This window comes from Scyliorhinus canicula, chromosome 5, assembly GCF_902713615.1.
Source record: "Scyliorhinus canicula chromosome 5, sScyCan1.1, whole genome shotgun sequence".
Taxonomy (NCBI): Eukaryota; Metazoa; Chordata; class Chondrichthyes; order Carcharhiniformes; family Scyliorhinidae; genus Scyliorhinus; species Scyliorhinus canicula.
This window is the reverse complement of record NC_052150.1, coordinates 17,223,522-17,238,417: the sequence shown is the minus strand read 5'-3', so window position 1 is coordinate 17,238,417 and position 14,896 is coordinate 17,223,522. Positions and strand designations below refer to the sequence as shown.

Genomic DNA, 14,896 nt, shown 5'->3' with positions numbered 1-14,896 from the left:
GATACATTGAAATCCAAGCCTACCTGTTGTCAGCGTGACGGTAGAGATGGTAAATACTGTGATCCGTGTGTCTTGAAGCGAGCAAACATGAACTGGTTGATGAGCAAAGCGATGGACAAATCAGCCGATGATATGACTGCAGCACAGCACAGGCCACTGCAGGACAGAATGAGCGAGAGGAAGTCCACTCTGGGAGCAAATACTCCAGGGAAGTGGAGCGTCCACTCCAGGCCTAATCTCAACTATCTGGCAGGATTCTGTTCTTTATCCAGACGGGAAGGGACATTCTGAAGGTCGGTATTGAGAGTGATGGTGTGTCCATCCACCCAAAAGGCGGTGAATGCAACATGCAAAAACACATGACGGTGTTGATAGTTCCCCACCAGTGTGGCAAACAGCTCTGTAAGGTTGGGCCAAGTACAGGTTTTAAGAGACAGCCCAGCAAAAACGAGCAAACTACACGAGTCCAGAACTCCAACAGAGCTGCAGAGGAACTGCCCCCAGAATGAGCACAGTAGAAGCATCGACAAATTCAGTCAGGTTTCAAAATGGCATGACAAAAATACACCCCCACTGTGCCATCCTGCAAAGAGACTGTGCGCATTCAAACCCAAATTATTCCCGAGAATTCAAATCTTGCCAAACGAACCTTGCAGTTGAATTGTCCGAATGGACTGAGCCACCCATTATTGACTCCCAAGCCGGGTCCACACCAGTTGAAGGTCATTTGCTGGGTAAAATGGAAAACTATGGGAATTCCCCATCCAACTGGAATTACATGTCACCTCCCAAGAGGATGGATTGTTTGTTGGGGACGAAACAGGGACGGGAACGATACTGGAATTTCCTATCGACTTCCTGGTCGTGGAATCTGCTTTGGATTCCTCAAATGGCAGAATTCTCGGACAAGCCCCAAAAAGTGAAAATTGCCCTTTCTTTCCATACAGTGGACTCTGGGCCAAAGCCAACAGGCGAAATCCAGCACCGAACTACAAGGAACAGGGAGCCAAGTTGAAAATCAGTAGCCTCAACAATCCCGGTATGAATTCAGAACAGTCAAAGATCGAACGGCCAACAGTAAACATGCTGGATCAGGAATGGGATGTCCTAACCGGTTTCAAAAGTTCCAGCTCCTCTCAGGATAACTAAACTGGCTCCCCGCCCCGGGGGCGGTTAACCCCCAGCAGATGGAGCTGCCGATGGCCTCCTCGGAGTGTAGCCACCTGGGGTGGCCACATCACGATTCCAAAATGGATACTCGCAAAGAGTGCAGGGAAAAATGGACAGCACTAGAAAAACAAGCAGGTGCAAGGTTTCCTGTGGATTGGAACTTGCAGAGCCCAGACAGAACTGAAACTACAAGCCATTAGCATAGTAATGAGCTATCTCCGGGGACAAAAGGAAACACTGAAACAATCGGTACCAGGACAGACTCCCCGGCGCCAGTGGAGACTAAAACAAAGTCAGGCTAACGGTTACCTAGAACCCGCCCAACGATCGGGGAACGACCCCGTTATTGGAGAGAAGCGATACAAACGATTGGGACATGGTCCAATTAATTGGGACCAAGCCCAGGGTCCGCCCAGAAGGGCGCGAAACCCTGTGGACTATAAAGAAGAGTCCCCAAGGTCAGAATGCGCTCTTATTTCTCCATCTTCACCTTGGCCTTGGCTCTCAGCGATGAGAGGCCCGCCAAGCACCAGCCAAGTAACTCTAAGGTCAACGCACGCTACGAGATAGGCGCTCCTAGCTACTATTCCATACCAGTTCGAAGCCAGCAATATCAGAACCGGACAACGGCCATTGTTCCTCTGACTGAGTGGGCCCCCCGAAGCTAAGTATAGGCTTTTAGTAGTAGTTGTAGTTTAGCGAGTAGAGTTTATGCATGAGTAATAATTGACTGTGTGTGTAAATAAATGTGCATTGATTTCAAACTTACTAACTGGTGTATTGAGTCATTGATCAGTACTTGGCTTTGAACCTTGTGGTGGTATCAGAAAGATACCTGGCGACTCTTGAGCAAAGGTAATTAAAACAGAGCAAATTAAGGGGAAGCATAACGAGCAACAGGAGATATCATCGCTCATTGACACAAGTCTGGAAGATCTTTATCAAAGTGTCACGGTAGAATGCTCCATTAATCGTTCTCTGCAGAATCCCAAATAGGAGAATTAATGGAATTGGATCACAGCATGGACTGCACTTTTGTTTTGCAGCCAATAGCAAATGGACCTCCAGTTGAATTAAGAATAACTAGATTCCAAGTCGACATTCCAAAGGGCAATCAGTTTCCACCCCGTCCTTTCATTCTCAGTCCTGGCCTCTGGCTAAGTTTCCCGACTGGCTGCTGCTCCCCAAAAACGACAATGCCGACGTTTGTTCGAGTGGCTGGGCCTTGAACCTCAGCGACTGCATGTGCTCCTGGCTTTATCTGGACTGGCTTCTGTTCTCTGTTAGTTTGGTTGCCCTCCCTCCCTCCCTCCCTCCCTCCCTCCTGGAGGTCGAGAGTCACCCCGCTGCTCTCCTCAATGACCATTGGTCAGTGCCTGTCCTTTGCCTGGCTGAAGAATGCGCAGGCTCACACCCCAAAGTTAGGCCGGAGACCTCACTTTTGCCTCAGGCTGCCCACCGGGCTGAATATCAGAAACCTGGCTGCTGCTTCACTCAATGAAAGTTCAGAAACCTCACACCAATTCAGGAGAACCGTCTGAACTGCTCTAAGTCTCCACCACGTCTCAATGCCTGGCAAACTGTTCTCTAGCTCTAAACCAATCACAGCCCGAGATTATTCTGCATTTCCAGCTGGTAGGTTTAAGCCTATCAGCAAATTCAGAGCTACCAGGCTCTGATTGGTGCTCTCACACCAGTCACCACTCAGTGTGGGGCCCCCACATTGGCCAGGGCCCTGCGCCACAGCGCTGTGTGTGTTGTAAGTCTGCCTCTGTACCCAGGAACATTGGAGTACAGTCAGGCACACACCTACAGTCCATGTGGTGAAGGTACATCCACAGTGCTGCTAGGGAGGGAGTTTCAACTCAGCGACAGTGAAGGAGCAGCGATATCGTTCATGTCAAGACGGTGTGTGACTTGGAGGGGGAACTTCCAGGTGGTGTTGTTCCCACGTGCTTACTGCCTTGTTACTCTGGGTAGTGGAGATCACAGGTTTGGAAGGTGCTGTCGAAGAACCTTGCCAGGTTTTAGTTGCCTGTCACGTTACATCACTGATCTAAGTCTCTTCTCATTAACTGCTCCTCCTCTTTCCGTTCTTCTCCCCATATCAGTGACTGCCGACAATTCAGTGTTTAAAACCATATTTTGCATCCAGATAATAGAATTATCAATAAAGGAACAGTAGCCCGGACACTGACTCTTTGTATTTTACGCATATTTCCTCCAGCTCTCTCAAGGGTACACAAATCTTACCCAACTATTTCTTCAGTCGGATTTGTTTTTGTGGACGTTTTGAACTGGGACTTTGTCAAAGGCTTTCAAAAAAAATCAAACAAGCTCGATCACAGGGGGCATCACTCATATTTGTAATATTTGCAAAGAAGTCAAGAGATTTTTCCAAATCTATGCTGGCTACTTCTCGCTAAAGCAACATGACGCAAGTACTCCTCCAGTCTTTTCCTCAGAATATTTTCTTTCATCAACTGTTGATGTAAGACTCATTCCGGCCTGTCATGGGTCATGTGTTCTCTTACATCACTGTGTGGCCGGTATTGTACCCAGTCCCACGTTAACTCTGTAATTGCCAGACCATTATCTACCAACTAGGATTTCTCCAAAACTACTTTGGAAATAACAGAGATGAACAGAATTTAACTTGTCAGATGAGCCAGGACCCCATTTACCCTTCATCACAGAATCGTACAACACTGAAGAAGGTCATTCATTCAAATCCGCACCCAACCCCAGGGTCAACGTAGTGTTGGACAGAGACGTGCCTGGATACAAACTTGGAAATAGCTCCTAACTTGTACCTTTCACTGTACCTGTGTGCAGGTCTCGTAGTTAATAAGGGCTCACAGTTAACCTACGGAAGACAAGGACTTCTTGAAACACGCCGATCTGTAACCAACGTCCCACAACAGTGCAGAACAGATACTCGGCACCTAAATAATTATTCACTTCCAAAGAGCAATCCAGTTGGTGCCCCTCTCCTAATCTTTTTCTATTTCCCTTCAATTATTTCTCCTTCAAGTATTTATTCCATTCATAAACTTTCTATTAAAGGTCAGCGTTAATCCTGAAAGAACTATTCCCTAGCTCTTATCTTTAAATCCCCAGATAATCTGCCGACACTCAGTTTGAACATCACTGCGTAGCCATCTGGGATGGCCACTTCCAACTAAGCACAGAGCAACTCACAAAGACTGATGGGTAAAATGGACAAGCCAAGAGTCAGGCAGGCTCAGAGCCTGAAATGCATATTCGTCAGCAAAGTCCCATCGAAATCCCGTCCCATTAGCATGTTAATCAGGCCGATTAGCAGGTGATGGCCCATCTCCCCCAACTCAAAGGGCTGGTACTCCAGCTACCGGGACAGTCCCAGACATTTCGGCCCCACTCCCTGTGCACGGGAAACACAAACAACGGGGTCAATGACCGCTTGAGACACGCCCAGTCATTCAGATCCTCGCCCACTTATTGGCTAAGGAACCGAACGGAGTGATCAGGGATCACCCAATTAGTGAGGCCCAAATTGAAGGACCGCCCAAAAGAGCAGGAAAGCCCCGAAGTAGAAAGGAAGAGTTTGCCATATGCTCGCTCTCTTTTGGCCTTGGTACCCCGGTCACGGCCATCGCCAACTGCAGCAACACAAGAAGTAAGTTCGAGTTCAACGCCCACTACCAGACGGACGAGCCCAGCCGAGCAGCAGTTACCCCTTCGAACCCGAGAGATCCTGAACAGCGGCCACTGTTTCCTGATCTAAACCGGGTGCCTGAAGTTAAGTACAGATTGTCTTAGTAATAGGAGTAGTTACCTAGTAGTGTTTATGTTGCATGACTGATTGTGTGTAAATAAAGTACCCTGGACCTTGAACTAACTGGTGTTTGGCTCTTTGATCAATAGCCGGTCGAAACTTGTGGTGGTATAATTCGATACCTGGCGACTCTAAGCATTCGGACATAGATAACACAGAAAGCAGGGCAAACTGACTGATTGCCCTAATTGGAACAGAGCCAGAGTAAAGAGCATAGTAAAGAGAAATCGGCAACACCTGACTCCTCCCTCGGTTCTGCCACTTATTCCCTCATGGGCGATTGCCATCAGCACCTCTCCTGTTGCCTGCATTAGCTAATCTCAATGGCCCATAGCTTCCGGTTTTCCCAGCGTCGCATTTAGGGGGCGCCCCTCGAGGAAGTTCCCACATGAGGGTTTACCCGGCAATTGCCCAGAAGTGCTAACTTGCTCTGACAATTCCGCTGGGCTGGGAATCATCGGACAGAAGCGATTTAAGTTTCTAACTTTGGATGGTTCTGCCAGTTTTACCCTGATAATTACTGTCTCTATACATCTACTCCGTTAGGCCAAGTAAACTAATGAGTGCTCCATTTGTTTTGTCATTACAACACAAAGGCCGCGTTCAACTAAATGAGAACAAAGCCCCTTAGCGAGCACGTTTAGCTGTGTTTGTATCGGTGCTCGCAGTGCCGAGAAACACATGGTTATACAGCGGCATTCGCATTAACTAAGGGGACTCAGTGGGGAACGCGCTGCCGAGACTGAACGTCGCCCCATTTTCTACACTGAGGAGCTCCACTCGCTGGAACTCCTTAGTGTAGAGATCAGGAGACCATTTTTAAATGGCACACCTGACCCGATCGCCAACGCACAAAAAATGCCAGCTTGGCACCTTGGCACCCCAAATCTGGCACCCAGGCAGTGCCCTGAAAACTGGCAGTGTCACCTGGGTACCTTGGCAGTGACAGGCTGGCACCAAGGTGGCACTGCCAGGGTGCCTGAGTTGCACCATCAGTGCCAGGGTGTCACCGTGCCCAAAGGGCATGCACCTAGGGGCCTCCACTCCCCTAGGAGGCCCCCATGGCTGCCGTTTTGACTGATCCATGTTTGGTGGGTGGGGAATAGTGCTGAACAGCGCTCGCCCAAGGTCCACGAGGCGAAGTCAATAGATCCCAACGCTTCGGATACCTCAGGAATCTAGAGTGAGACTAGCTGTCTCGCTCTAATATGCAGATTTGTTAAAAAGTGATCCTGCCCACAATGGGCGGGAATTTACATCACACCATCTCACAACATCATGTTAGATCTCGAGAGGTGTTGCGAGCTGGGTAGATCCCGGGAACGCGGCAAGCTGCTTTTCGGGCCGTGGGATCACGCTCAAAGAAATCATCACAAACCCCATCACTGAGTCCTTACCATTACTAACCTCGTTTAACCTCTCCCAAACTCTTGCCTTACTTTCAAAAGTTGATAAACCTCGTAACCCTTCCCTTGACCAGGAGAATGAAACCCAGTGATTTGTTTTATCCTCTGGTTTTCTGCTCTAGTTTATATTGCCACTTACATTATTGCATTCCAGGTATTGAAAGTTGTAGTGTGATGTGGTGCAACAGTAAAGGATCACTGGCATTGAAACGGAGGGGCAGCAGGAGACGAGGGAGTGGGGGAGGCCGATTATTCATTAGCTTGAGATGTTGCAAGGTGGAAATAGATCCTCCAGTGCAGATAATCGAAACAGGTTTGAGTGCGTTTATGCAGCTCTAATCAGAGCAAGACAGTCTCTCAGGTATTCCGAACCATGCAGAGTTATTGCCCAATGCAGGAATGTAAGATCAAAGTGTGAATATTGCAGGGCAAGGCTGGAAAGCAAGGAGTTCCAAGTGATGAAGTTAATTTACTAGGGTCAGCGTGCTCCTGCTGTGAGGCTATCTCGCTTATTCATCCCCAGTTGTTAGCCCATTTCCTGCGTGACGCAGGAATGCAATACAAGTGCTTTCAACCTTTTGTACATTATTTCCAGCGATTAGAATTTTTATCCTGGAATGTTGAGGAATTAGGAAGGGGTAGACAAGGAGATTTATGGAAAGGTTTGAGCTGCTCCCCTGCTGGTTTACTGAATTTATTCAGCGAGTGGTGAAGCCATTCAAAGAGCATGAGAGAGAGAAAGAAAGAGAGATGGAGGGACAGAGCGTGGAGTTCCGATGGAGGGACAGAGCGTGGAGTTCAGATGGAGGGACAGAGCGTGGAGTTCAGATGGAGGGACAGAGCGTGGAGTTGAGATGGAGGGACAGAGCGTGGAGTTGAGATGGAGGGACAGAGCGTGGAGTTGAGATGGAGGGACAGAGCGTGGAGTTCAGATGGAGGGACTGAGCGTGGAGTTCAGATGGAGGGACAGAGTGTGGAGTTCAGATGGAGGGACAGAGCGTGGAGTTCCGATGGAGGGACAGAGCGTGGAGTTCAGATGGAGGGACAGAGCGTGGAGTTCAGATGGAGGGACAGAGCGTGGAGTTCAGATGGAGGGACAGAGCGTGGAGTTCAGATGGAGGGACAGAGCGTGGAGTTCAGATGGAGGGACAGAGCGTGGAGTTCAGATGGAGGGACAGAGCGTGGAGTTCAGATGGAGGGACAGAGCGTGGAGTTCAGATGGAGGGACAGAGCGTGGAGTTCAGATGGAGGGACAGAGCGTGGAGTTCAGATGGAGGGACAGAGCGTGGAGTTCAGATGGAGGGACAGAGCGTGGAGTTCAGATGGAGGGACAGAGCGTGGAGTTGAGATGGAGGGACAGAGCGTGGAGTTGAGATGGAGGGACAGAGCGTGGAGTTCAGATGGAGGGACTGAGCGTGGAGTTCAGATGGAGGGACAGAGCGTGGAGTTCAGATGGAGGGACAGAGTGTGGAGTTCAGATGGAGGGACAGAGCGTGGAGTTCCGATGGAGGGACAGAGCGTGGAGTTCAGATGGAGGGACAGAGCGTGGAGTTCAGATGGAGGGACAGAGCGTGGAGTTCAGATGGAGGGACAGAGCGTGGAGTTCAGATGGAGGGACAGAGCGTGGAGTTCAGATGGAGGGACAGAGCGTGGAGTTGAGATGGAGGGACAGAGCGTGGAGTTCAGATGGAGGGACAGAGCGTGGAGTTCAGATGGAGGGACAGAGCGTGGAGTTCAGATGGAGGGACAGAGCGTGGAGTTCAGATGGAGGGACAGAGCGTGGAGTTCAGATGGAGGGACAGAGCGTGGAGTTCAGATGGAGGGACAGAGCGTGGAGTTCAGATGGAGGGACAGAGCGTGGAGTTCAGATGGAGGGACAGAGCGTGGAGTTCAGATGGAGGGACAGAGCGTGGAGTTCAGATGGAGGGACAGAACGTGGAGTTCAGATGGAGGGACAGAACATGGAGTTCCGAGATTGGCTCCAAAGCAGCTGATGGCTGTTCCACCAGATGTGAGAAAAGCTCAGAGTCACCGAGGTGAGGAGAAGATCATAAGAATCACTACAGTGCAGAAGGAGGCCATTCGGCCCATTGAGTCTGCACCTCTGAAAGAGCAGCCTACCTTGGCTCACTCCCCCACCCTATCCCCATAACCCCGCACATTGATCATGGTCAATCCACCTAACCTGCACATCTTTGGACTGTGGGAGGAAACCGGAGGAAACCCACACAGACACGGGGAGAACGTGCAAACTCCACATGGTTACACAAGGCTAGAATCAAACCCGGATCCCTGGCTCTGAGCGGCAGCAGTGGTAACCACTGCGACAACGCACCGATTTATTCCAGATTTATTCCAACAATCCGCCTATCAGCAGTCACTGACAAAGCTTCAACTTGAGTTCCAGTCATTTGGATAAGGGGTCAGAGAGCACTTAGTGCCAGTGAATGTACACCCTAGTAAGCCATGAACATCTTCATAAGGGAGGAGAGAGGGAAAGCAATACACATATTGAGCTGTAGCGAGCTGTTTTGCTACATTATAGGAAATCCTGTGTAATGGTTTCTTTCAGGTGAGCTGTGTCTTCTCAGCTCCCTTTCAATTTACTTCAGTGTTTGATTCATTTGCCTTGTCTTGTGAGTTAGAACTCAAATTAAAAACCACTGACAGCCTCACACCAATTACTTTGACCAATTATCATTTCTAGAACCCATTGTGTTCTCACCTCGTGTCTGCTGCCTGGACAGGCTTCCAGAATCTCTCAATATTCTGACTCACAACTACCAGGGTGGCTTACAAATTGAAATTAGTTTAAACTCGTGAGTGACATGAATGTGAGGCAAACCGATCTATTTTTAGATGATCTATTTCAACTGGGGAGATAATTATCAGGACTTTTTTTTGGTCAAAGGCTCAGGGCTGGAAGAAAAAGTACTCAACAAGAGTTGGAGGGGCTTGGAGGGAGCAATGGGTAAGGTTACAATGTTGGAAAATGCTGAAAAGATATCTAACACCATTCATGACCAAAAGTACTTTTACAATCATGGTTGCCTTTTGGATACCCAGCAGGCAATTTGCACACAGCAAGCGCCCACAAGTGATAATACCCAGATGATCTGTCTTTAGTGATGTTGATGGAGGAATTAACATTGGCCAGGAAACCAGGGCTAACTCCCCTGCCACCCAAGAAGGCAACATCTGATCCAAAAGACTTCCAACAGTGCAGCACTCCTGCAGTACTGCACTGGAATGTCAGCCTTCGTTTTGTTTGGTGTTCGGGCCCTGCAGCGGGATTTGCACCCTGGGCCTTGTGAACCAGAGCCAAGAGTGTTACCAACAGAGCCACAGCAAGATTGAATGTGCCGGTGCTAGATGGCGGCACTCCAATCAACTTGGCCCCCTCCAGGTTGAGCAATAGGGCTGTAGGAGCCAAAGTACAAAGATAACTGTGAACAGCTGATGAGGGACAGAGTGTGGGGGAGCAGTACTGCTCACTGTACACTGACCTACAATTGTACTGAATGGCCAACTTCCTGCACGAAGAAGCATTGCCCTGACACTTTCTTCTTAAATCGTGGGATCAGAAGAATAGTTGGCCATTCGGTCCATCGAGCCTGCGCCACCATTCGATAAGATCATGGTTGCACTGATTGCGGCCTTAACTCCGCTTTCTTGCCTGTCACCTTTAACCCTCAACTCTCTTGTCAGTCATAAATCTGTCAAGTTCAGCCTTGAGTTTATTCAGTGCCCCCCCCCCCCCCCCGGCTCCACTGCTTTCTGGGATATTAATAATAATCTTTATTATTGTCACAAGTAGGCTTCGATTAACACTGCAATGAAGTTACTGTGAAAAGCCACTAGTTGCCACATTCCGGCGTCTGTTCGGGTACACAGAGGGAGAATTCAGAATGTCCAATTCACCTAACAAGCACGTCTTTCGGGACTTGTGGGAGGAAACCGGAGCACCCGGAGGAAACCCACGCAGACATGGGGAGAACGTGCGGACTCCGCACAGACAGTGACCCAAGCCGAGTATCGAACCTGGGACTCTGGCCGCTGTGAAGCCATGGTGCTAACCACTGTGCTACCATGCTGCCCATATAGAGAATTCCACAGAGAAAAAAATCCTTTGCATCTCCATCTTAAATGACACCCCTTGGCCCATAACTTCCTGGTTCCCCAGCATCACATTTAGGGGGTGCCCCTAATGTGCCGGGGAATTCCTCGAGGAAGTCCCCATGCCAGGTTTACCTGGCAATTACCTTCTGGCCAATTGCACTGAGCTGGGAACCATCCACTGAAGTGATTTAAATTGCTAACTTTGAACGGTTCTGCCAGTTTTAACTGATAGTTACTCCAAGGTAGTTCCCGTACCAGCCTCCCCGGACAGGCGCCGGAATGTGGCGACTAGGGGCTTTTCACAGTAACTTCATTGAAGCCTACTCGTGACAATAAGCGATTTTCATTTTCATTCATTTCAAAAGAGTTAGAGAATTAAAAAAATCACTTCTAACTCCTGGGTAACTATTTTTAAAAAATAATATGTTTTAAAAAGGTAAATTTGAGTTCATAAAATAAACATCATTTTGCTTTAAAAAATACTTTTCCATTTCTGCTGTACCACACCTGTAGAGTGGCCCTTGTGCTCCCCATAACCACAATCTATTAAAAGTTGTGGGTCAGGTGAACTCCATGTTAAACTTGGGGTTCTCTAAACCCTGGCCCATAATAGTTTGCTCATTACTTTTCCATCAAGACAGTTGCTCTTTTCAGATCTGTAAACGAATAAGGAATAAACCCCTCCTCCCCGCCACTCCCCCTGACTCCCCAGAAACACACACACACACACAAAAATTCCTGCTGCCCAGTGCAAAGTGACATGTGAAAAGTTTTTTTTCTTCTTAAAAGATGCAATACCCCCAGCAGCCTGGCAGGGGCGGTCAAGAGTGGGCAGGAGGGTGAAATCAGACCAGTGCAACTTTTAACTTCCAAAAGAGGAGATGAGAAAACACGATAGGCGTGGATCAGCTGAAGGGACTTGTGCAAGGACGGTGCCCAGCACTGGGAATTGCTCAAAACTGACAGAAGTGAATAAATAGTAAGCAGAGGAGAGGGGAGAGGGACCAGCAGGATCGTCTTCCTCCCAGTTTAGCCTATCAATAATAGAAAGCCGGCTTAATTGGTAACTTTAGACCGGAAAAAGCCATTCTGCCACGCAGCTCACACATGCGTAAGGGATTTCGTATTTCCTTTGCCAGAAGAGAGAGAGAGAGAGAAATCCTCGCTCCTTGGAAAAGAATGATTATTCTTCATCTTCCCCGTCTGAATAAACAGTGACTCCGAACAGAGGGCAGCCTCCAGGCTGGGTTCCCCACAGCAGCCTCCACACTCCCTCTGGGTAGTACAGAAATTCAACCATTTCAAAATCCATTTGCAACATTGCAACAAAAAAAAAAGAAATGTTTTGATCTATAAAACCCAATGCTTCCTGCTCCCAGCATTTTCCTGCTTTGAAGGGCGAGAATTTATTCAAGACAGGAAAATATACAGGGTTTTAAAAAAAAAGTTCCAGGCGAATCTTTTTATATCTTTTGAGCAGAAAATCAGCTGCCCCCCCCCCCCCCCCCCCCCAGTTCAGACAAAGATTGTGGGGCTGATTAAAACAGAACAGATTAAAGATGATCCCAGTATCATCCACACAAGTGTCTGATTCTATATTTACTGACCTGCTTCTGACACCCAAACAAATCATTTCTTGTTTTAGAAAAAGAATCAATGCATGTCCTGTTTTGTTTTTCTTATTTAGTAAAGGATTTTACATTCATTGATCAATTTTGGGTGGATTAGTATCAAATTGTTGGTCAGTTTCTAATATTTCAAAACTTTGTTTTTAAAAACCCCACCCAGCACTTTGTTAAAGAGAGGAATGTTTCTTTTTAAAAAAAAACTGACACATTCTGGGATATGAGGTGGGTGAAGTTAGCAAACCTTTGACTAGTGGAGACCGGGAGAGTTCCGCCTTATCTTCCGGGAAAGCGTGGATTAAGCTCTTAAGTACCCGGGCCAAGTCGCTGTAACTCCGGTGTAAGTACAACACGTTCCTGTCTGACCACTCGGTCCTGATCTCGAAGAACTCCTCTTCCCTCCTGTTGACGATCAGCTTCCTCACTCCGTTCACCCAGCAGTCCCTCACGAACATGTTCACCAAGGAGGTTCCTTCAAACACAGCGGATGCCATCCTGTATCAACCCAGCATGTTTGGAAGAAGAGGGGTTGCTCCTGTTGGAGAGAGAGATGGGGGGTCAGGGGTGGACACACACCCACACACGCAGCTCCTGTCCCCGGACACAGATCCCAGGCTGTACACCCACTGGTCTCAGTCCTGTGTTGTCCAAGCTGCTTCTCCCCTTCTCTCTTCTTCCCACTCCTCTTTTTGCCTCTCCCTCTCTCTGTCTCGCACCCCTTCACTTCGGCTTCAGGATTGTGAATCTGTAGAGTCCGCAGTCCTGTACCTTCACCCCTCGCTGGAGGCACTGCCTTGCTGTCACAAGGTGCTGTTGTCATTTGGAAAGCATGTCCAACCCCCCCTCCCCTCTCTGATCTCACTCAAGTGCTCAACTTTTCCTGGGGCACCTCCTCCTTCCATGGAAGTCAGTTCCCTTTCCGCAGGATCCTTGACATCATTCCCAGGAATGTCTCCCTCCCTCCCAGCCAGCCAGCCAGCCAGCACTCCCTCTCTCTCTCTCTCCTCTCTCTCTATGAATGCTGTGTCTGTTCCGTTGCTGAATTAGAGGCGATGCACAAAACACAGTAGCACAGTCCTCATCAAACACCCCTACACATCAATCCAGCTTGCTGGGTGCTGGAGAGGGGAACACACACCCACAGAATGTTGCAATCTGTATAACTGTCCCTGCAACACCTCTTAATGCATTTCAACTGGGGAGGGGCCGGGGTGGGGGCAAAAATCAATTAATTGTCAATTGTTTATAAAGATTACCCGGGTAACACACATTCTTTAATCCTATGTAATCAAACCAGGGGGAATTATGTATCTAAAAACCTGAATGATATTTCCACAAAGTGCGAAATGTGCACGTGGCAGAATGTAAACAGTGAAATCCAAAAGTGTATTTTGTACCCCACCCCGCCCAGTTTCAACAGAAGCCACTAATGTGTCTTTTTTTTTCCATCGGTCAACACACGGTCTTGCAATGGACCCATTCAAAACACACCCGGCCGCAGATGTTTGGCTGAATGAGGTTGGTATAAATCACAGAGCTCCAATTGAAAACAATTCACCTTTCACAATGAAATCATTGCACTCAAACGGACACATCTTTTCATAGAATTTACAGTGCAGAAGGAGGCCATTCGGCCCATCGAGTCTGCACCGGCTCTTGGAAAGAGCACCCTACCAACGATCAACACCTCCCCCTATCCCAATAACCCAGTAACCCCACCCAACACTAAGGGCAATTTTGGACACTAAGGGCAATTTATCATGGCCAATCCACCTAACCTGCACATCTTTGGACTGTGGGAGGAAACCGGAGCACCCGGAGGAAACCCATGCACACACGGGGGGGGGGGGGGGGATGTGCAGACTCCACACAGACAGTGACCCAAGCTGGAATCGAACCTGGGACCCTGGAGCTGTGAAGCCATTGTGCTATCCACAATGCTACCGTGCTAGAGAGGGAAGTTCCCGTACCAGCCTCCCCGAACAGGCGCCGGAATGTGGCGACTAGGGACTTTTCACAGTAACTTCATTTGAAGCCTACTTGTGACAATAAGCGATTTTCATTTAATTTCAAGTGTGTGCAATCCTGGAAGATATAACGTAAAGTCACCATAGTCCCAGGTGACCATAAGCTGCTTTCCCCTTTGACTGATAGGCCCCTGACTGGTGGTGGTTTAACCTGAGGGTCACCACACCTCAGGTGAGGGGCAAGATTGAGAAGGAGGGGCCTTCACGAATAACCTCAGCAGGTTCGGGCATTGAACCTGCGCTGCAGGCCTCGCTCTGCATCACAGACCAGCTGTCCAGCCAATTGAAATACAAAGAGGAATGGGTGGTGATTCTGGGAGACAATGTTGTTCCACCCCCTCCCTTTCCCACTTGTCACGACTGTGACATTTTCCGTGTGCGCTGCCACGGGCAAGGTTTGCACTGGTTTCAGGAAATTTGAGCAAGTTGTGGGGACATCTTCAACTGAGACACGTTCAAAGACGTTGAGTTTTGAATATCTGTAAAATGTGAAATCCCCACGTTGGGGTGAATTGAAGAGGGAGGGGAGATTTCAGGAAGCAAGCCCAACCATGTGGACTCCCACAGTGTCCCAGTGAAGTAAAAACCACCAGGTTAGGTGGACAGAAAGTTACATTTTAAAATGCTCCCAGCTTGTAAAGATAAAAGCTGTATGCATTAAACTTCAATTGGCATTGTCACATCCCTCTCCAATCTTCACGGAAAGTCAGACAGCAAGTGACCTAAGAGTAA

General features: G+C 48.5%; 1 protein-coding gene across 1 annotated transcript in view; it reads right to left on the bottom strand.

Annotated features, from left to right (window-relative positions):
• pxdc1b (PX domain containing 1b) overlaps positions 1-13,085 on the bottom strand; it is a 54,768-nt gene extending 41,683 nt beyond the window's left edge. Inside the window, exon 1 of the mRNA XM_038796658.1 lies at positions 12,382-13,085. Within this exon, the coding sequence (XP_038652586.1) occupies positions 12,382-12,631 (250 nt within the window). The 5' untranslated portion in view covers positions 12,632-13,085. The remainder of the gene's footprint in view (positions 1-12,381) is intronic.
• Between the last annotated feature and the right edge of the window lie 1,811 nt (positions 13,086-14,896).